The 24052-nt window shown below is 41.1% G+C and overlaps 1 protein-coding gene across 1 annotated transcript in view; it reads left to right on the top strand.

The window, feature by feature from the left end:
* The first annotated feature begins 249 nt into the window (after window positions 1–249).
* NEURL1 (neuralized E3 ubiquitin protein ligase 1) overlaps window positions 250–24052 on the top strand; it is a 185142-nt gene continuing 161339 nt past the window's right edge. Inside the window, exons 1-2 of the mRNA XM_042461067.1 lie at window positions 250–352; window positions 450–726. Of these exons, the coding sequence (XP_042317001.1) occupies window positions 278–352; window positions 450–726 (352 nt within the window). The 5' untranslated portion in view covers window positions 250–277. The remainder of the gene's footprint in view (window positions 353–449; window positions 727–24052) is intronic.

Raw genomic sequence — 24052 nt, 5'->3', positions numbered from 1 at the left:
AGGGGGGGCAAAGGGAGGTGTCCTGGGGATGCACCCCTGTCTGTCCAGAGGTGCCACATCTGGTCGCCCACCACGTGACTCCTGTGGTCCCTGAAGTGCCTCAGAGGAGGAGGAGGAGGAGGAGGAGGAGGAGGAGGAGGCAGCTGTCACCATAACAACCAGAGCCTAAAAGGGGGAGCCAAGGCGCCCCTTGTCCTCCCTTCGGCAGCATCCCTCCCAGGAGCAAGGAGTGTGTGTTGTGTGTTGTGTGTTGTGGCAGGGGGTCTGAGGAGGGAGGATGCCTGGAGGGGAGGGCCGGGGCGAGGGCATCCTCCCTGGAAGCTCCATCCTTTGGCGCCTCCTCTTGGGGCAGGTGAGGAGGGTCAGGTGAGGCTGGCAGCAGAGGGAGGAGGAGGACCAGCCAGGGAAGAAGAAGGAGAGCAAGAGCCCAGCCTGCCTTCTTCCCCCAGGGATGCGGAGCCTCCAGTGAAGGAGGCAGGCAGCAGGGCCAGGAGACAAAGGGGGCTGCTGCTGCTGGAGAGGCGAGGGAGGAGGTGTCCAGGCGAGGGAGGGCAGGGCCTGGGCCAGAGACCCCCAGCAGCCCTCGCCCTCCTCCTCTTCCTCCTGCTCCCTTCAGCCGCAGCCTGCCTTGGGAGGAGGCCATGGGGAACAGCTTCTCCAGCATCCCAGCCCTGCCCCGGGCCAACTCCAGCCGCTTCCACAGGGGCCACCAGCAGCACCTCAAAGGTAAGAGGAGGAGCAGAAGACCCTCTGGGTGGGGGCTTAGGGCCCTTCTGCTTGGTCCCCTCAGTCATACAAGGACCCAAGGCTCACCTGAATGCCACCCTTCTCACCTCATCCCTTACACATTATGCTCTACAATGCTGCTTTGTAGTATTATTAGTAGTAGGAGTTGTTGTTGTGTGCCTTCAAGTCGTTTCTGACTTGCAGTGACCCTAAGACACCCCTCCACCTCCCTTGTAAAGTTTGGCCCTTCTGGTTATCCGCTTCAATCCTACAGGGACCCAAGGCTCACCTTCATGCCATCCCTCTTACCTCATCCTCTACATTATGCTCCATAGTAGTGCTCTGCTTTTGCTGCTGTTGTTGCTGTGTGCCTTCAAGTCATCTTCGACTTATGGCAACCCTAAGGCAATCCTATCATGGGGTTCTCATGGAAGACAAGATGACACTCCTTCTTCTCCCTTCAAAAATTTGGGCCCTCCTGGTTATGCACCTCAGTCATACAGGGACCCAAGGTTCACCTTCATGCCATCCCTCTCACCTCACCCCCTACACATTATGCTCTATAATGGTACTTTGTTATTATTGTTGTTGTTGTGTGCCTTCAAGTCGTCTCTGACTTATGGCAACCCGAAGGCAACTCTATCTACAAGGACCCAAGGTTCACCTGAATGCCACCCCTCTCACCTCACCCCCTACATTCTGCTCTGTAATGCTGCTTTGTTGCTGTTGTGTGTCTTCAAGTCACTCTTAAGGCAACCCTATCATGTGGTTTTAATGGAAAACAAAATGACACCCCACTGCTTCCCTTTTAAAGTTTGGGCTGTTTTGGTTATTCACCTCAATCATACAGGTATCCAAGGCTCACCTTCATGCCATCCCTCTCACCTCATCCTCTACATTGTGCTATATAATGGTGCTTTGTTGTTGTTGTTGTTGTTGTGTGCCTTCAAGTCATTCCCTAAGGCAACCCTATCATGGGATTTTTTTGGCACGATTTGTTCAGAAATGGTACTAGCTTAGTTGAAACCCACCTGGAAATATCCCTTTCACAACCACAGTGGAGAAAGGTTGGGTTGTTGCTGGTTTTTAAGCACACAACTAGTTGCATTATTTCAGATCTCAAGGAAGGCACACGCACCAACCTGACAACAGATAAAGAAATCCTTTGGTTCCTCTGAGAAAATAAATGTGGATTGTAGTTGTATGGACTTGGAAGGAAGCATCCTCCTTGGCTTTGTGGATTGTATTACCAAGGAAATGTAATGGGGATGGAAATGACAGATAGTTTTATATCCCAAGTAATTTTCTTCATTGAAACCCATTAAGAAAGGTTGAAAGAAAAAAAGGAGGAAGAGGAAGACAGAGAAGGATGTGTTTAAGATGATAGGCAATATGAATAGCTCCCAGCATTTTAGTTCTGAATGAATGTGTTGCTGCAGCTGCTGTTGTCTTGGTTACCTCAGAAATGTCAGCTTTTGGAGTGGGAGGAACCATTTTAGGGAATGACACATCTTATGTGTGTCAGTGGTATACTGGTCTTGGTGGTTCTGAGCTTCTCTTTCTTATGGTTTAGAAATCTTCCATCCTGGGCTGTTCACATATCTAGACCCAATGAATTTGCTTGTAAGTCGAAAGGGATGATGACTGTGAAGCACCTGTTCTCACTTTAGCCTGCTGTACTCTTTAAGCGTCTCAGAATAGAATTTGCCGCCTGATCCATAAAGTACTTAAGCTACAGTGTACTTGTTCCGTGAAATGAATAGTACTATGGTATTAAAGTGACTGAAATCCAAACATCCTTGCTCAACCAATCTTCAGACCATACCTGCAATATCTTACTTTGGACAGCATTGTATAGTATCATTACATACTGCATTCCATGCTAAAAGATGCTTGTTGTTAAAGATGTCTAAAGAAATGCAGTGTTCCAGTAGCCACAGTTCTGTTTCTCTTTCAGATCTTTTCCAGCTGTGTTGTTTCATTCTAGCATGCCATAAAAATTGTATTACTGTACTGTTTAACAAACAAAACCCAGAAGGATAAGAGGGATTTCTGATTGTTATGGAGAATACTTCATTGGGGAATATTTCAAAAATATTACCTTTTTCATATTTATACAGAAACTTGATTTTCTTCTCATCGGCATCCTCAGGATTATTAGCGACACCTTTTTTGGGTTATAGTTCGGCAGATGATGACCAAGGAGGCATACATTCCCAGCACGGACTGAGTCAGACAGAAATTCAGGGCTGACAATTGCTGTGTTTAAAATTAGACATGGAAGGAGGGGGCGGCTGAACCCCACTGAGAGACCCATCATTCCCTATCAGTGCAAATGTGAAAGCACAGACGATGTTGCAGTAGTTGGTATTCAATTGTAAACTGCCAGAAAAGATTTATCTTAAGAAGAAGCCTGTCAGCTGGAAATTTTACTGGAGCAAACTGAAGCAGAATTTACAATCCATAGGCAGAATGGGCACATCTTTGTAATTTGTTATTGTTAACTTAAACTGAGATATCGAAGATGCAGTTAGAGTCACCTGATTTCACTTGCTTTTGTATGGCATGCTGGGTTTTTGGATACATAACCGCACCAGATTTGGTGCGGGTTTGCTTGCTGTGCTGTCACTCTTGCTGGCAAAACAAACAAAATGGTTCTCCTATAGTTTAAATGCTGTAGTGATTGAAAGGAAGAGTTAACTATGCTTGCCCTTTGTTGCATTAAAAAAAAATAAAAAAAAATAAAAAAATAAAAACCGCCCTGCCAAGTAACTGCCAGGGACAATATGTGCTTTTCTAATTTTTTTTTTTTTAGAAGAAGATTGCCTCAGGTCCTACATTTACATGCAGAATAAACAAGCTTGATTGGATTTGACAGGTTCCTGTAAAATGCTTTGGAGGCACAGCAGCAAAAACTATGAATGTCACACTGCTTTGTTACATTTTGGGACATATATTTTAATTGAATGTGTCTCTCTCTTTAGCCCCTTTCCCTAACAGTCTTTCAGGACAAGAAGGATGAAGAAGTGCTTATAACTTTGGCAACTTCTGGATCTCTTTATCCTTAAAAGGGCTTGCTTGATTCTTTCTGCAATTGACCTTGCTATAGCTGGGGAGCAGTCATCAAGGCTGGATTGTTGCTGTAGTTGTTATTATTATTATGAGTATTATTGTTAGTATTATTGTGAACGTTCCACACCTGTAAAATCTGTATGTCAATGATGGGTCCTCCAGATGTTTTCATCACGCATCTTGCTGTCTTGAGCTTTGAGGAGTTGTAGTATAATGACATGTGGCTTGTCACCCATTTTCTGTATGTAGTGCCCAGAAAAATTAAACCCTATCATACTTACAACATGCCAGATGAAAAGGTGGCACCACCATTCCCAATGTAATCCCTTTTCACTACTTTCTCTTCCTATACAACTTGCAAAGCTTAAAACAAGTTGAGCTACAGTTGCAGCCTGGCCCATGAGTTCTGTAATAGTCAAATCCTCTGAAGGTTTGTCATTTGGCAACTGGACAATGTTCAGGAAATGTTGAAACCTCACTTGCTTATCCTTTGCATGGTGCAGAGCCAATTGCACCCATAGCCAATTCCAGATTCTTGTAAATTAAGGTTTGTTTTCCCCGCTCAAGAACAGTCAAGATGAAGATGTAACAGATTCTTGGCCTGGGGCCTGAGGAAGGTTGGTAGGTTTGAGGTTAGGGTGTTTGCTTATGCATTACCACTAAGCTCTAGCCAAAGGAAGAAATAGCAAAGAAGCCAGTAGTGCTAGCAAGGAAGACTCTCAAAATCAATAGGCCTGAATTTGTCATATAGTTCTACCTGGCTTTTGCAGAGGCTTACTGGTTAGGCTTACTTATGTTGGGGCGACAGGGAGAACTTTATCTTGCGTGAAAGACTACTTTTGCTACTGCCTCACCTGAACTTGCACCAAATCTCTTGGATTCAAGTCTACTTCCTCAGTTGCATTTGGTGGAGTGGTAAGCCAAGGACAGACTTATACAGTGGTACCTCGGGATACAAAATACCCAGGTTACGAAATTTTCGGGATACGAAAAAATCCCATAGGGAATCATTGTTCCGGGTTACGAATGTTTTTTCGGGTTACGAAAAAACTTTTGGTGCTTTTTTCGGCTTTTTCGCACGGAATCGCGGCTTTTCCCCATTAGCGCCTATGGCAATTCGGCTTACGAAGGCTTTTCGGGTTACGAAAGCGGCCGCGGAACGAATTAATTTCGTAACCCGAGGCACCACTGTATATGCCCTTGGTGTGTGAGAATGTCAAATTGACTTCAAAATCCTTTGTGTATGGAAATAAAGTGGCAAGCCCAGTTTTAACGAGTTTGGCAATGGAACTAGCCTATGGTAAAGAGAACAGATGAAGCCAAATTGACATTCTCACACACCTAGAGCATATATGTGTGTCCCTGGTTTACCACTCTACCAGATGCATCTGAGGAAGTAGGCTTAAGTCTACAAAAGCTTATGCTGCCAACTTCTTTCTTTAGTTAGTGAGGTTTATCACACAGAGATTTTTAGAGCTTTTGCAGGTCAGTTCCGACGTGACTGCGCTTCCAACAATGCGGATTCACGTCAGAGTGTGAATGTGTTATCAGATGAGATTCCTTTCTATGGGCGCTTCTTCCGTGGTGCTTCCACAGTGATTACAAAGTGACCCCTCATTTTGATGAATTCAGAAAAAAGGGAATTCACAGAGTTCGCATTCAAGCTCACTTCAATTTCATTTCGAATTGGTCTGGTGTGGAAAACCACTTGATGTCACCCCCCCTTGGCCCCCTGTGTCCTGCTCCGTCATTCCCCTCCTCCTCCTTCATGCCATCTCACACCCTCTGCCACCCTGCGACCTGTCCTATCACCCTCTGCCTTCTGCATCCCAATCCTGGCTCCAATGACCCCCAGCAACATATCCCATCATCCCGTGCCTTCTCCTGCATCCCGATCCTGGCTCCAGTGACCCCCAGCGACCTATCCCATCATCCTCTGCCTTCTGCATCCCGATCCTGGCTCCAGTGATCCCCAGTGACCTATCCCATCATCCTCTGCCTTCTGCATCCCTATCCTGGCTCCAGTGACCCCCAGTGACCTATCCCATCATCCTCTGCCTTCTCCTGCATCCCGACCCTGGCTCCAGTGACCTCCAGTGACCTATCCCATAATCCTCTGCCTTCTGCATCCCTATCCTGGCTCCAGTGACCCCCAGTGACCTATCTCATCATCCTCTGCCTTCTCCTGCATCCCGATCCTGGCTCCAGTGACCCCCAGCGACCTATCCCATCATCCCCAGCCTTCTCCTGCATCCCAATCCTGGAACCAGTGACTCCCAGCGACCTATCCCATCATCCCCTGCCTTCTCCTGCATCCCAATCCTGGCCCCAGTGACCCCCTGCCATCCATCCCAACACCCCCCCGACTGCTCCGGCATCCTCATCTCACCCTCTCTGTCAATCTGCCACCTATCCAATCATCCCCTGACTGCTCCTTCATCTCGATGAAGGATGACAGCTAAGGAGGGAGCAGGGAAGGAGGACAGCGTCCAGAGCCCTACTGAGCATGCGCAAGGATGCCAATTCGAATCGTTGAATCCTCTGGTTTGGTAATACAATGTGCACTCTGTTTTCCTTGAATCCGCATCACGTGACTTGCTTGGAATCGAACTGACTCCGCTTCCCCCTCAATTCAGAAGGACAAAGGAAAGGCAACCAGGTGTGGTAAAACATCTTGTTTTAACCTTAATTCACATGGCTAGACGGGAGTGACTCTGGATCTGGTGTGAAAAAACATCACACTTTGCATTGCTAGAACAGGAGTGACTGCGGATCTGAGCTGCAAACCTCCCACATGTGATAAGGTCCAGTGTCAAAGGTGCTACAAGATCTCTCTACATACTGATTCTACACTAACATGATTATATCTTAGAATTCAAATCTCTTGGGGTAGTTCTCTACACTGTTCCACTCAAAGTTTGGAAAAGTTCCTATTTTGATAAAACTACCAGAATTTCCCAGCTACCATGGGGGATTCTGAGACTTGTAGCTTAACAAGTAACTTTTTGAGGCTCTGGAGGCATTACATATTTAACATGAAATTTGAGCCTATATGGACAATTACTATCTAGACACATCTCAACCTGATGTGCAGTTGAAATTGCATGGTAGGTTAATACAGGTTGATGATCAAGATACCCTGACATGAGGTATTTTACCACAGTACAGACTGACCTGATATATGGGCTGTGCTTGAGAAATACACTCACCAGCTTGTCATTATGCTCTGGTGGGATATCCCCACAACTTTCTCTCAGGTTAGGAAAATGGCAGGGGAACCTTCCCAGTCTTGTTCTGTGTTTTAAAGGGAGGGCCTCTGCTTTTCACCAAGCTTTGGTGAAGGGCAGAGGATCTTATCAAGATGTGGAGACTCTCTGTGATTTGAGGAGACAGGGGCAAGGTTGGCTACTCTTTAAGAATTAGAGCTTGTCCCTGTGGTTGTGATGGATTTAAAAAATGTTTAGAATATCTCCCAAGCTCAGCATTATATCACAGCTGAAGCCTCACATCACCTTCTTCAGAAAGAGCATGAGGATTCAAAAGTACAAATTTGTGCAGGCTGGCAAAATGTCCTATGAATCATTTTCCTGACTTTTGCAGCTGAAGATCTGGTTGTGAGGAAAATCTTAGGGACCTACATGATTACCTTGATGCTGAGCATGGAGAAATAAGAGAGCTAATGAAACACGCATAGAGGTAATGGAATATACATAAAGAAATAGTTAAATAAATTGCATATTTTGTGTGTTGTAGAAAACACTTTCTTCAGGAGGGTACCACTGAAAGGTTGGTGGGAGATTATATCCTGTGAGGAACTGAAAACATGGAAATTCCATGCTGTCAGGGCTAAGTACCCCAGCAGGAGCTGCTGATACTGATGCCTGCCCAGGATTCCCTATTCTGAGCCGGTAGGTCCATGGAATATTGCTTTATTTTTCATGATACCCTGGCACAGTGCTACATCAGAAGCATGATGGGTGATTGAGGGGTTATTCAGGTGGTGCAAATAAGATGTACTTCCATAGTGAGAATAACAAACGCATATTGTGTGAATGAGGTTATTCACATTGTTCCGTTAAAAAGGATGACATCTGAATAACCCCTAAGATGGCAGCTCTCACCTGGCACTAACTGGGGTATTTCTCTTTTACTTAACTTCTGCAGTTGCTGCTGCTATCTTATGAGCATTTTTGGGCATGGTTTAGGGCTCTTTCAAATATGGAATTCAGTTCTGTCATCTTTCTTTAAGAAAACCTTTCTTTTCCCCAGCACCGGTGAGCTAATATCCTAGAAGGCTGAATATATCTACCCAGACCTGAATCACCTCAGGCATGACTGTGAGACAGGCTGAATTATAAGAACCAGCTTCTGCTTGTCTACACAATCATGTACCATATTCCAAAAATGAAAATAAATGCTAGAGTGAAACAGACATTAGCCTACCTAGGGTAAACTGTCTATTTTGCCCTGCTCTGCCTCCACTCTAATACAAGTAGTAGCTTTTATTTATGTAATGGAATCATCTCAAAAGGACAGGAGAAGCAGAGGAAGAGACACAGGGTGGAAATATTTGAACTAGAATACACACACACACACACACACACACACACACACTACCAGGGAGTTTTATTTTATATTTATTTCACTTTATGAAGTCCTGGCCTGAACTCTCCACCTCCCCCCTACCAGAAGTTCACTGTAGCTTGGACAATAAAGCATGCAGCTTTATTGTTGTACAGGTTTTATCCCACAATAAAGGAATATTACTTACAAATAGATGTTCTTTTTGAGATCAAGATAATACGTATAAGAGGTTAACACTTTCAAATTTGGCATAATTATTTGTTATATATTTTTAGGCAGGGGTAGAAATTTATACTCAGGAATGTGATTAATACTTTTCGTAAAGTAGTGGGTAGGACAAAATAATTAGTTTGTTCATTTGTGTAAGGTGTGGCAGCTATATTGCCCATCAAATCATTATGATTTGTTGTCTAAATATAGAATTTGGTATAGAGGTTCTCTCTTTGATGAAGTGTAACATTTTCAAACATTCAAAAAAACTGGATACAGAATGGCTGAATGATATAACCTTTTGGCTGGAGTGAGAGTCTTTTGTGCCCAGCTATCTTTGGCAAGTAAAAAATAATTATAAAGACTTTTTGGGAAAATGTTGAATTGCTTCTTCTGGGTGTGTCTTTAATGGTTTAGTGAAAATTAATAGTACAGTTTTAATGTGAGATTTTAAAATTTCATAGTTACATAATGATGAAAAAAGTGAAGGAGAATTATGGGACATATGTCTTTATTATATGTAGTGAAGTCAGAGCAGGTAGAAGAGAGAAGAGTTGGGAATTCTGCCTGACTTCTGAAATACAAACAGCTACTACAAGACAAAGAAAAGGAAGTTTGGGAGGTAGCCCTACAATACAGACTTGGTCTTGAATAGACCTTTGATGCTCATTAGTGGTCATTAGCTTTGCAACAGACCTGACCATAATGGAAATGAAAATGACTAGAATTGGTTTGTTGATATGGATCACTGCCAATGGCTACATTTTTAGACTTACTTTTGAGATGAAACTAGGTGGACTTTCAGAAAGAGCATCTGTACTCCAGAATTTTACTTCTATGCTGCTTATACAGTAAGAGAGGTTCATCCTGAAGCCAAGCATTTATACCAGCCTTCTGTAACCTGCTGCTATACAGATGTGTTGCCTACAAATCCCAATTTTGAGTAGAGAAAGTTGGCGCTATAATCTGACACAATTGGTGACCACCCAGTTGAAGAAAGCTGTACCTCTTAGCCCAGAGTTCTCTCACTGATACTTGTGGCCTGTGGCTTCCTTACAGAATTGTTGAAAGGATTAAGAGGCTGGACAGCAACTTCCTGGAGATGCTTTAGTGCAAATGTTTTAGCCTTCTGATCCCTTTTACATCTACATGCAGATGTCACTCCCCCACACTCAACATAGTGTATGAATAAATATATTTTGTTTGTTTAGTGTGTGTATTTTCATCCAGACGTTCATGTATATTCATATTTTAACATTTTATAAGGTAAGAGCTCTCCTTCTCTATTGGGTAGAGGCTCCAAGTGCTCTTCTTGCTTTTGTCTTCCCCTTCAGATCAGAAAAAAATTGGGAAGAGGTGGAGGTGGGTTCACTTGGAGCTGTGGAGCAATTCTTGTGCCCCCCTGGGGGTCCCCACTCAACAGTCTGAGAACCACTGCTCTACTGCAGAGCAGAGAACTCCTTCTCAGGGGGGGGGACCCTTCCATGTGTATGATTTTCTGATTGTGTGTGTATGTGCCTTTAAGTCACTTGTCGACTTATGGTGACCTCATGAATTTCATAGAGTTTTTTAAGGCAAGGATTACTTTGAGGTAATTTTGCTAGTTACATTCTACAGCACCTTGTATTTATTGATGGTGTCCCATCCACGTACCAACCAGGGCTGACCCTGCTTAGTGTTTGAGTTTAGATTGCATCTTCACACTTTTTCTCACAGAGAGTTTGCTTCCGTCTTTGATACCTTTCTCCTCCTCCTCCTCCTCCTCGAGAATAAGTATAACCCTAAATTTAGGAACAGTAGAATGACAATCGACAAGGAAGTGTGCAGGGAGTTCATATTTTCTTCATAGTCTTCCTTTGGGATTTGGAAGAACTGCACAGATTATTAGTAATAGATTATATGTTCAGGAAAGAAGGGAAAGAATGTATAGCATGTGAAGACAGAGTGGTTGTGAAGAGACACTGAGGCAGCTGTTCATGTAATCATGTGATTTGCAAGTCATCAACACAAAGAGAAGGCAGCCCCCTTCAATTTACAGGTACTGCAAGCATGTATAAAGGTTATTTTGGTTTTGAAAGAGATTGTCTTTCTTTAATATGAATTAAATTAATATTTAGAATTTACAAGTGGAAGAAGTCTCCCAACTCTTGCTTTATATTTGTTTGATCATACATACAATTGTGCTCAGTAGCTTAAGATAACCTTTAAAAATGGTTGCTTATCAGAACTGAAAGTATAGGTTAAGTATTCTTTATCCAAAATGCTTGGGACTAGAAAAGTTTTAGATTTTGGATTTTTTCAGATTTTGGAATATTTCTTGGAGATGGGACCTAACTCTAAACATTTTTAATGGCATTATTATTGTCATTCTATTTTATTGATGTGTTTTGTGTGTATTTTTATTGGTTTGTAATCCTGCCTCGATCCACCTGGGAGAGGCAGGAAAATATAAATAAAAGTTATTATTATTGTTATTATTATTAAACATAAAATTTATTTATCTTTTATATACACCTTATGCACATAACCAGAAGGTAATTTTATACACAATATTTTTCAACATTTTCATACATAGAACAAAATTTGTGTACTCTGAACCACCACCGGAAAAGAATGGTTTCTCTCTCTCAGCCACCCATGTGGACAATATTGAATTTTGAACTATTTTGGAGTTTTGGATAAAGGATACTCAGCCTATATAGCATTTAAAAATAGATCACAGCAGGTCTACCAATTTCAGATTCTGATACTGCTTGCATATTATGCTAATTTTACTTCTATTGAAATATGCATAAGACTGGGACCCACAGCGTAAAATAAGCATTGCAAGAGATAAGTTGTCAGAATTTATAACCAACTATTTTATTAAATATTTACATACCTTTGAACCCATTGTTTTCCCCATATTGCAAAAAAATAAAATAAAAAAAATAAAATAAAAAAAAAAGATTGAGGCTGAAAAACCAATACAGGTATACCCCAGTTAACAAAGTGGATGTGTTCCTGAGCATTACGTCTTTAAAATAAACTTTGGTATCTAAAGCAGAAATAACATGGAAAGAATACGTAGGTTCCTACATCATACAAAAAAATAAACAGTTCAGTAAGTTTCAGCAAATGGTTTATTTAAGACTAACAATATTTGCATGTGAAATGAAACAACCAGTTCAAGTAACCAAGCAAGTAAACAAACATATTTTCAACCTTCTACCACTAGAAACTTCAAACGTCTTGAGACTATCAGAAAGCTTTTTCCAAAATTTCCAGAAAGCACCCAGGGATATATATTTTTTCTTTCACCAGCCTCCACATTTCTTTTGATTTCTATTTTGGTGGCCAAACTTACAGATCTCTGACACTGAAAATCTGAAAATCTGTGGAGCTGGGCAGACGTAAAAAGATTTTGTAAAAAGGAGGTTCTTTGTCGGAGGCTTTGTTAAATGATATATCCCTGTATAGGTAAGTAGTACTTAAGTTGTAAGCAAACACAATATGTGAGACTGACCAACATCTTTACTTTTTACATAACATGGAAGTTATGATGGGAGCCTTAACTTACAAATTCCATGTTTTGGAGTTGTATAAATAATAATAATAATAATTTTATTTGTATTTTTCCCACCTCTCCTTGAGGATCGAGGCAGGATTACAACAATAAAATAAAACAGTACAGATATAAAATACAATCAATAAAGCATTGACATTGTTATTCATTCAATAAATAACTAAAACATCTAGAACATCTAAAACATCTAGAACATCTAAAACATCTAGATAACATACATCATAACCAGAGAAGAAGCATTTTATCTTAAAGATATCCTATAAGAGGTCGGATGGATAAGCCCGCCGGAAGAGAGCTGTCTTAAGTGCCTTCTTAAAGGCATCTAAGGTGGTGATAAGATGGATCTCTTCCGGTAGGCTGTTCCATAGTTTGGGGGCTGTGGCCGTAAACGATCTATGGTAAGTTGACATTAACCTGGGCTTATGGTATTCTAATAAATTCTTCCCAGATGTTCTGAGGGTGTGGGGCGGATTGTGTAGGGAGAGGCGTTTCCTCAAGTAACTCGGGCCCAAGCCATGAAGGGGTTTAAAGGTAATAACCAACACTTTGTACTGTGCTGGGAAGCTAATCAGTATTTGGAAGTATGTTAACTCTTAAACCAGAATGTTTTTAAATGCTAGAATTGTCTTTAAAATACCTTACTTAATTGGATTCCATCCTGCAAGAAAGGCAGGGTATAAATTCAGCAACAACAGCAGCAGCAGCAATAACAACTACTACTTGTGCAGTTTTGCTTTATGAGGTTGTAACACACCATCAATGGCCAATGTGTGTCCCTTCAAGTTGCCTGCTGAATTAGAACAACTCCGTAAATTTAGGCAAAGAATACTCAGAGGAGGTTTTGCCACTTTCTTTCCTGGAAATAAAGCGTACAAGACTTGTCATTCCTTGGTGGTCTCCCATCCAAGCATTAACCAGGACTGTCCCTGCTTTGATTCCAAGATCAGATGTGACCAGATGCCTTCAGGGTATTTAGGCCTTGACAAGTATCTAGATCACATTTAATTACATATATACAGTGATTGTAAATTTTACTTTTTCAGACTGCAACTCCCAGAATTGCCCAGACAGCTCCTGTATATAATATGCAAATCAATTTCTTTAGCTCAGTATTTTCAAACAGAACAATAATGAGTGACTTACTGTCCCTTGGTCACATGAGACAGCATGAAAAAACATGGCCTCCATTTCGGATTTGCTTTTGGCTTGATATCTAAGTTGTCTCCAAAGGGTTTGTGCCGTAAACTGAAAGAATTAAAATGATATAACCACAGTGTTTTTCTAATAGTGTGGCAAGGTTTGTGTTTATTGGGTGATTTTTTTTTTTTGTCAGTGGTGGAAAAACAGGGATATCTCTCTGTTGATCTCTTGTATGATCTACATTAACTATCAAGGAGAGTGTAGTTGGAGTAGTGGGTTACCAACCATTTCTGCTTTTTGAGAATAGAAAGCAAAAGCCTCCTTGTTTGATCTTTGAACAAGTCAGACAAGATATTCTTAGACGGTGCATTAACAATTCAGAAGTAGCTTAAAACAGACCTGGCAAAGTGCTTTCAGGAGTATCTCTTGGGAAGTTTAGGGATTTCCTCCCCTGCACTCACTATTGCCAGAACTTCAAATAGAAAGGCTCACCTGCATTGGACCTGCCCTCTAAATCACTGAATGTGCCACTTACCAGAGGATGTTATGCTGTTGTTCTTAAGCAAGTATCTCTTGTGGGCAAGTAGCCTTTACTGGTGATAATTTTGCCAGAGAGCTTGGACTATAATTCCCAGAATACCAAGTCACCATGGCTGTTCTCATTGCAGGGTTCTGGGATTTAAAGTCCAAAAGTAACTTTTCCAAACTCTACAGTACTTTTTATGTTCTTGAAGTAGAGAAAGGTTTCTTTTATGACTGTAGGGCTGTTGGCAAGGGCTGCTGTGTATCTCATAATGCAAATAATGTGCACATAATACAGTAGTTACAGTATTTCAAAATGTCAGCTTGATAGCTTCCCTAGAAACAGTTTAAATGTAGCTATTCCCTCTATAGATATATGAAAGAGGACAGGGAGATAGCAGTAATACATGGAGTGTATAGCTCAGGTTATCTGTGTGGTAGCTAGCAATCCTAGGCTGAGGATGAGCAAAATGTGGCTAGAGTCTAGACTTCATTTGATTGTTCTTCAGAAATACCTCTGTACAGTATCTGCTTATGGTGAGCCATAAAGAACAACTAGCTTAAGCACTTCAAAAATGCACTCTTGTTTTGAAATTTAATTTCCAGATGAAAATACAAATGGTACACCTTCATCCTTTCAATTCTTTTTTCTAATTCTTGAATCCTGATGCCTGTTAATTCCCTCATGTACTGGTATATGATAATGAGATAACCTCAGTGTCATATAACAAAAGCTGAGCTTCAACAGCCCAGTGTACATTTGTGGGCACGTGCCCACACATGCACACATAAAATGCAAGTCTCTGATGTAGAGAGTATTAAGGATAACAATTATGCTGAAGCAGACCTTGTGCTAAATTGGAAGTTGTTGACAGAAATGAATATCCTGCTTTCAGTGATTTTTCTCTGTGTTGATAAGACTAAATGAAAAAAGAAGGGTGGGGGAGGAAAGTAAGCAAGAAGGCTGATGATAACATGAATTAGATTGTGGTCACATAAATGTTCCACTCACTATACGGTGGTATTTTGAAAAGGGGGTCTTAGGCTGCACTCTTCCCTCCCTAACTCAGTTCTATGTGAATAGTTTTTTTCCCTGAGATAATTTGAGATTTTCACGGAAGAAATCTCACACAATCCAGTCAATTTACTCTCATTGCTTGTTTCCAATCATTATTTTATTATTATTATTAACCTTTATTTATAAAGCGCTGTAAATTTACACAGCGCTGTACATACAATCTTTTTAATTAGACGGTTCCCTGCCCTCAGGCTTACAATCTAAAAATTAGGCTTACAATCTAAATGTGTTCACATTCCATATTTGTCATAATGTGTACTGTAATATTTAATTGGATTGTTGTTACTATTATTGCCTGTTTCTGGATTGGGATCTAAAGTCAGATCTTAGAATAGTTACTTTTATGACAAAATTTCCTCATCATGGAACACTCATGCTCTATGCCACAGTTTTTAAACTTTATACCTTAAGGGAGACTTTATGTATCAACTTGACTACACAGGTACTCTTGTACATCATCCAGAGGAATCCTGCACATTGCAGAGCATTTAGGGAGGTCTATTGCATTGCTCTCTCATTTGAAATACTGTAAAATCCTGGCTGTGAGGTCTCAGTGAAATCATTGCAATGGATTAACAGCATCTTAAGTCCCACTGATTTTTTAATGAGAATGAGGTTCAATTAATTTAGCTGGGATCCAGCCTGTAGTGTTTGTTACTCAAATAAAGTTAGGGGACTGGGGGATCCCCACCAAGAATTACTTTAAAAGTTGGGGAAATTAGCTTTGCAAGAGGCTGGGTAACCTTTAGGACAGTTGGCACCTGTGTATACTGGTAATAACTGAGGGGAACTAAGATGGATGTATTAAGAGGGTTTTATTTTTAAAAAAATGCAAAGCGCAATCACACAGACATGATAGCAGTTCACAGAGATATAGCATTCAGAACTAACTGAAATGGAAATATGGAAACTGGATAAAAGGGTTAGAGGGATTTTTAAAAATTATTATTTTTACATGTAAAAGTCATACATTGTAAAAGATAAATACAGAAATCTGGATAATTGTGACTTAAAGAAGCTGATATGTAAATTCATTGAAATACAGTGGTACCCCGGGATACGAATGCGCCGCCTTACGAAATTTCCGGGTTACGAAAAAAATCCATTTAAAAAAACTGTTCCGGGTTACGAAGGTTTTTTCGGGTTACGAAAAATTTTTTGATGCTTTTCGGCGCTATTTCACACGAAATCGCGGCTTTTCCCCATTAGCGCCTATGGGTTTTTCGGCTTGCGAAGTATTTCGGGTTACGAAAGCGGCGGCGGAACGAATTAATTTCGTAACCCGGGGTACCACTGTACAAACCTATACATTTTGACACTTCCCACAGTGTTTCATTAGGTGAGAGCAATTAGAATTTAGAGTTAAAGGGATTTTTAAGGAGAACGATATTTACCAATCCAAAGAGTAGACCATGGAAAGTGGGAATGGCTCAAACTGAGATCTGAGGGTGACACAGAACATACATGGAGTGCTGCCTGGGGCAACTGTAGGCATACTCTGTGCCTAGAAACTAGGTTTTTGAGATCAATATTTATACCTGAAAACTAGCTTCTGGGGATGTGCTATCTTGTAAGATAACAAAGACTTATTGTTAAACAATAGGGTTCTGGACTGGTTGATGGCTTTAACTTTAGGGTAACAAAAACAGGACAACTGTAGGGTGACTGGACAGGAAGGTTGACTGAAAGTACAGCAGGGGCTAGGCAGGAAGAACTGACTTACTACTGCAGTGGGACCTTCTTTGTCTCTTCGTGCAAGAAGAAATGTAGAGGACTTGGAAGAAGGAAAGAACAAGTAATGCACCCATTTACCCATGATTGTATTATTACTTGGATCATCCACATCTCTTGGATTTTTGTTCCTTTTGTCCAGGGGCCATTACCTAGTGTTCCAGAAGGTTATTGTGATCTCTCAAGAACATGCTGGCTCCAGATATGAAATATGAAAATATGGGGACCCCAAATACAGCAAGGGGTATGCATGGTGTGCTATCAAGTTCTAGTCTGACAGGTCAGGCCAGTTAACTGTTTTGCATAAACTGAGAGGGATGCTCAAATCCAGTATGTGATACTGCAGATAACACTCATACCAACTACTGTTGGAGGCAGTCAGGTGCAGAGGTAGCATCATTAGGTACATACCAGGCCATGTTCTGCTGGAACCCCTCCTGCTTTTTTTTAGTCATATAGCTGTCAAATCTCCTCTACTCTGTACTCTCACCTTGTGACAAGGGGTGAACAAATGGTCCTTGCACACTTGCCCTCTCACGGTGACTGAAAGCTATAGGGATTGCTTCCACTCTGCTTGTTTCCACTTCTTCCTCAGCCCTCTCCCTCAATGCAATGAATGAATGGATGGCAACAGTGAAGACAAAGAATCAGTCATGATATACCTGTTTCATCGTTTCTCTATCTGCCATCACTGTGGACAGAGAGGGAGTAACCACTGGAGATGAGTTGGAGCTGTAACACGTAATACATACTCACCAAGTCAGGTCCAGAATAGGACATTTTGCTGCCTGTAGCAAGTGGAAAATGGTATCCCCTTCTTTATGGATATATCTTAAACCAGCTGACTTATTTTGGCACTGAATGCAGAGAATCCCACAACGCTGTAATTAATTAGGTAACAATTTGCTGTCATTTCATGACACCACGAATCATTTCCTCCCTGCCTAATGCTAGGACTGGATTCACCATTCCACTGATGTGGAAACCAGCAGCTGCCATTGCCTGAAAGGCCAAACAAGACCTGGAGCAGGCACTGTGGATGGATCTATAGTTCAGTAGTAGAGCACAAGGTTTCTGTGGAAGTTCGACACATGGCATCTCTAAATAAAACAAAGAAAAGCAGGTTCTGCGAAAGACCTTTACCAGAGAGCTGCTGTCCATCAAAGCAGCCTTCAAGACTAATTCTGCAGTTTGTAGACAAAAAAAGCAGTAAAACACTATTGATAAAAAAGCAATTTCCCCACAGTATGGAACAATAGTTATTCATCATATTAAAGGGAAGTTTCTGCCTGTGGGAAAATTTCAGAACTATGCATATAGTAAACACGAAAGCCTTCTGACACATTGTCAAGAACTTATGGCTGTGCTTTAAATATATTGAGGGTATTTTGAGTGCAGAACAGAATGTCCTATATATTTCAGTAGACTGCATTTCATGTAAGTGGGACAAACTTGGAAGTAGGAATGAGGAAAGGGATCTTAACTCATCTCAGACTGTGGACCATCATTTCAGTGTTTGGCAACTGAGTGAAAGACTTCAAATGTCTAGTCTTTGAGTCATTTCAGTATGTACATAACAGGTTGCTTCAGTACATTAGCATGTATTTTGTATTTTGTACATCATTGCTAAGCCTACTTAAGGGCTGGTTGCAATGTGGCATGTTCAAATCCAGCACCTGCTACTGTGACACATTAGGTAAGTCCTGACCCCAGGCAAAGGGAGATATTGTGATACATGTATCAGAGTTGCATGTGCTATCAGAATATGAGTTAACGTTCTTGTTCTTTCCACATGGTTTTCTCTTCCTTGTAAGATTAAGGGTAGAATAAAAATATTTCTGACATAAAGTGAAACAACCCAAGAGCTTTGGATAGAGCAACTGCTATGCTAAGACCATGTTGTGTGTCTGGGTTATTTCACACTATTGGCTTTAACCAGATAGAGGATTTCATAACCCCCCTCACCACCATCATCTGTTCAGCAGAGGTCTGCACATTTGCACTGACCTTACCTGCACGTTCAACCTCTCCACTCCTGAAGTCTTCTATAATGCACTGAAGCTTCAGGCTCATGGTGTTCCAAGAGAGATGGAGAAGTGATAAAGACTTGTCTCTTCCTACAGGTTCCATCAAAACTTGGTGCTAATTAAGCAAATCACTGGCTCTTCTGATTTCAAGAGGATTTGAGGAATGGAGCTCTTTTTCCTATGTTGTTCTAACTCTAAGGCCCCACCCTCTAGAACCCCTTGAACCAAAGGGCCCTCTAACCCCCATTTTTCAAAAATTGAAGTCAAGTTCTGGCCATTTCTGGTTTGGATCCCCTTCCCCCAGGCACAGAGAAGGACACAGATCACCCAACTCTATGCTAGCTACAAGAAGCAACACATTTGGAGGATGTGCTGGGTTGTTTAGTCACTTTATATTGCATTTTGAGGGTCTGCCTCCACCACTGGATTCCATAACAGGCAGCAAATTGTTATTTATTTATTGAATTTATATCCTGTTTTTCTCTTTGTACAAGATCTAAGGCAGCTACTGCCACACATGCCGAGAATAGATTGTGAGATTTTCTGTTTCATAACTGGGATTGTGTACTTTGACTTGGAATAACTGGGGTGAGGGTTTCATGTTCAGCCTCAGACTGCAGATTTTCTTGGGACAGTTATGGAGCTTGGAGGCAGCAAATCCTAGTGTATAGTGAGAAGGGAACCCCCCAGGGATGTAGCTAGGATTTTAGGAAGGGGGGGTCCAGACTAAGTGCCACCATTGTAATGGGGCTGTGCTGCGGCAGTGCAGCAGCACACACCATTCATTTTTCTAATGGAAGGGAGGGGGTCCACACCGCAAGAACCCCCCCCCCCCTTGGCTACATCCCTGAACCCCCCATATCTTGCAAGTCTTATCAGTACTTCTAAATGAGCTTTAGATACACTTGGGCATGGGAGTGGGTTCATGCTTTATGCTGGCATCTATGCACCTACCAGGGCATATGTGGAAGTTTTCTGGTCTTCTTTCTTTATTTAACATCCCACTCTTCCAGTATTGGATCCAAGGCAGTTAACAGTGTAAAGTTTTTCCCACTCTGCCCTGCAGAGGTCTTTTACTTTGTGTTTGTCCAAAAGTGTGGTCACCAAGAAGAGATTCCAATTGCTGATATGATCTGGTGACTGTATTTTTGGAATCTATATTACTCCTCATCTACCCATCTAAGCTGGTGGTGTAATGGTGATTCTGACTGGACATTGAAAATTTTGAGGCTGTCTCTGAGGGGCTCGGTATTCTGCTTGACCTTCCCTAGTTTTTCCATTATGTCAATTTCCAAGGATAGTAAACAGCAAGCAGCACTTGAGAGAGGGTGGATGTGTGCAATACTATTTTCCTTTAGCATCCATCTGCCTACTGTGACCTTCAGTCTTTCTAGTTTCCACCTCTAAATATTTTATTTCAGCCCTCAGGCTGTACCTTTGTTTTCTATTTAGTCATCTGACTTGTTCTGTTAACACCACCACTACCCATAATAACAACAAAAAAACCTCCTTAAGTTAATATGACCTTCCCACAAAAAAAACGAATTCCTTTTTTCTCACGCTGGCAGTGCTCTGCTCTTTAGCTTCTAATCTAAGGGCTCTCCCCATCACTACCTCTGCTTCTCTGCTATCTAATTATAGTACTTTTATTTACTTTACTTTACAGTTCCTTCTTTTTTCTTTCTTTCCTGAAAGCCCCCACAGCAGGCACCAGTTGGTTTGGGCAAAGGTTATTCAAGAGATGGATGCTGTTATTAAACTAACCCAATATAAGAGAGCCTGCGCTTGTTGTAAGTCAATATTTGATGGGTAAAAGCAAAGGGCTGGAGAACATTAATTCTGCCATGAACTGGGATAAAACTCTAGCCAGATTTATAATGCACACCAATCATGCACTGGAAGCCGAGGTAGACCTGCATTTAGGCCTGGGCCACAATTCATCACACAGACTATACCATTTGAGAATTCTGAATTGTTTTTAGCTCATAGAATGTGCAGAACCTGGCAAGATTGTAATTTTGGAATTCTCTAGTTTAAGAAATCCAAAATTGATGCAAAAAGCAACAGTTCGGAGTTCAATCTAGAATTATTATGGTACTTGGATCTAAGTTAATGTTGATGGTGGTTGGGGGAAGGAAACTACAGAACTGTTGAGGATGTAGAATTTAAGAATTGTAACTTAGGTATAACAAGGCATTTTGGAAACACAGAAAGTGTCAGGGATGATGGGAGTTGTAGCTCTTCACCTCTGGCTCGAACTCACCACCTGGTTGTGCACCGCGCTGACCAGTTTTGGCCAGTGGTTAAAGCTTAGCAGAGTTACAGAGAATAGGCTGAAGACCCCGACAAACTCTCCAAGCCTTCTCACTCTTGCTTCCACAGAAGTCTTCACCCTTCTTCAGGATCCAGCTGGTTCTTGTAGCTTCACCCAAGACACCAGACAACTCAGTAGTCTTAAATAAAAGATCTACTTTATTCTACTATATACAGCTCCAAAACTATCCAACACAACAATACTCTACTCCTCACTATCCACTACTACTACCCACACTACAACCCACAAAACACATTAGGATGCATAGTCATTATTATAGTCAATGCATGGTACCACCCACTGTTGTCTGTTTCCACCCAGTAGGCGTGTACATCATTCTCATTGGTTCTCTTGGTTCATCCTACAATTAATGATTTCATCATCTCAGCCTTGACCACTTAACAATTGTCAGGTGTGTCCAATTATCCACTTTACATTTCTTGTCCTTGGCATTCAGGACTTGTTAATTGTATTACCATTTACACCTGTGTGGTTCTTAATTGGCTTCTGCTGAGTCATCCTGACTCTCACATACATGTTTTATTTCATTTACTGTATATCCCATGTTGCTTTTTCCTTGACAATTCCTTCCCCCTATCTTTGCTCCTCCTTTTTCAGAAGGCCTGTTCTTCATATGATATTTTCTGCGTACAAGCCTCATATTCTGTCTAGATGAAAGCAATTTGTGATTAAGGCCATCTGTTTCCAATGGTATTTCACACAGAGAAACTCTAGTCTGACATTCTCCAAACCAGCATCCTCCAGATGATGATGCTGGACTACAAATCCCATCTTCCCAACCATTGCCCTTACTGTCTGGGTCTTTTTGGATGTGTATTTCAAAGCATCTGGAGCAAACTACACTGTGCAAGGCTGCTTTAGGAAATTCTAGTCTAAAGCATTACCTGAGATCCTGGAAACATTTCAGTACTAATATTTACATAATGATTATTTAGATTCTCATCAGTTAGCAAGAATTCATAATTGGTATATTTCTCAGTAGTAAACCAGGTGCCATCCAGTGTGTTTGTGCATATACCTTCAAGCTACCTGTTGACTTATAAATTTCACCAAAGGGTGGGGAATACTCAGAGTTGGTTTTGTCAGTTACTTCCTCTGAAATATAGCCTACAGTGCCTGGTATTCGTTGGCAGTCTCCCATCCAAATTCTTACCAAGGCTGACCCTGCTTAGCTTTCAAGATCTGGTAGGCTCTGGCACCTTTAGGGTATTTGTGTGGCTGTATAGAAATAACTTCCTAATATTACTAACAGCGTAACCTAGTGTTTGGGAAAGTTATTTTTTTCTAACTGCAATTTCCCAAATCCTCAAGCCAGCTGCCCATGCTAGCTGGGGTGTATTCGGAGCTGTAGTCCAAATCTACCCACCTGTGGTTGCAAAACTCATATTAGAATGCAGGATGAAAGTGTGCATGCATGTGTGCCTATGCACAATACTTTTGCAATAACAGCAGCAGTCACTGCAGAGCAAATAAATCTTTCAGCAGATCCCAGCAGGAAATGAACAGTTACCAGATGAATCCATAGAATCAATCATTTTATGAATGTTTGATATCAAACATGAGATCAAAATGGAGCATGGTTGTAACATATGGAAGTAAACCACAACAAAGAGCTCTGTAACACCTTGGAGATCAGCACATTTATTATAGGACAAGCTTTCATGGACTACAGTTCACTTAATCAGATACATGAAGTATTATCTTCAGTTGGCAGGTGTATACACACAGGGGTGCAAAGGGAATAAAGAAGGAAGCAGTAGCCTTAAATATATAGAAGGAAACTGTTGGGTAGCAATGGAGCTAAGGCTCCATGTACTTTGCAATCATTCATCTCATCTCTCTTCTCAAAGTTCTGGAAAATAATCTAAAGAAAAAATAACTTTAAAAAACAGAGAAATAACCATCGGAAATATTTTCTCATAGAAAGATGTGAATCACTATACAGTAAACATACTGAATTATGGTCTCAGTCCCAAATCTTTCTAGAGGATTGTGCCAAATCAAATGGAGATAGATAACATGAAATTGCTTTTATTGCTGTTGCCTCTGTATTAACAAAACAAAACAAAACAAAAACAAACGCAAGGTTGGCATTTACAAGCTTTTTTTTTTAATCCATAAAGGATTATTCTAAAATTAAGATGTAATCTTAAATATCTGCAGGGCAATTGCAGGAAACAATTTAAGACTGGTTAAAGAACAGCAAAGAAAGCAGAGAGAAAGAAAATAAATTCATTTGAGATGTGGTGTTGGAGAAGAGGGTTGAGGATACTATGGACGGCCAAAAAGGCAAACAAATGGGTCCTAGAACAGATCAAGCCTGAACTCTTACTAGAAACCAAGAGAACTAAATGGAGACTATTGTACTTTGGTCACATCATGAGAAGGCATGACTCATTAGAAAAGAGAATAATGCTAGGAAAAGTGGACTACAGTAGAAAAAGAGGAAGACTGCATGCCAGGTGGCTAGTTTCAAACAGGGAGGGCATGGCATGGCATGGGCCTGAACCTGCAGGACCTGAACAGAGCGGTGGAGGATAGGGGCATTAAAGAGGTCTCATCCACAGAGTTGCCATGAGTCGAGGTCAACTCAAGGGCAGTTAGTAACAACAACAAAGAACAAGAAAATGAGCAAGAAGATTTTTTAAAAAAGTGGAAATAAACCTACTGATAAAAGTGAAATATGTATTAATTGCAATAAGTATTTTTCTTTAAATGAGAAAGTTTAGATATCTGTAAGAGATAATTATTAGTAATCTGCAAGAGATAAGCATTATTTTTTATATTCATTAGAACCTCAGTAACTTATTGAATAATGATAGTTCATTAAGAAAACATTTAACCTTGTTATGGGTGCTGCCCAGTGAGAGAAACAGCTCTGTTCGAGTGTTATCCCAGTGTGTCAGCAAGACAACATCAAATGGCTATGCCCCCCGTGTTATATGCACTGATGAGCCCTGCCCCATGACATCCAGCAAAAACACCTGAAACAGCAGAGTTTCATTTGGGGTTCCCCAGCATTTGAAACTTTTGCACCCATTGGCCTTTCTTTTGATAATCTT

Source organism: Sceloporus undulatus, chromosome 3, assembly GCF_019175285.1.
Source record: "Sceloporus undulatus isolate JIND9_A2432 ecotype Alabama chromosome 3, SceUnd_v1.1, whole genome shotgun sequence".
Taxonomy (NCBI): domain Eukaryota; kingdom Metazoa; phylum Chordata; class Lepidosauria; order Squamata; family Phrynosomatidae; genus Sceloporus; species Sceloporus undulatus.
This window is presented reverse-complemented; position numbering and strand designations above follow the sequence as displayed.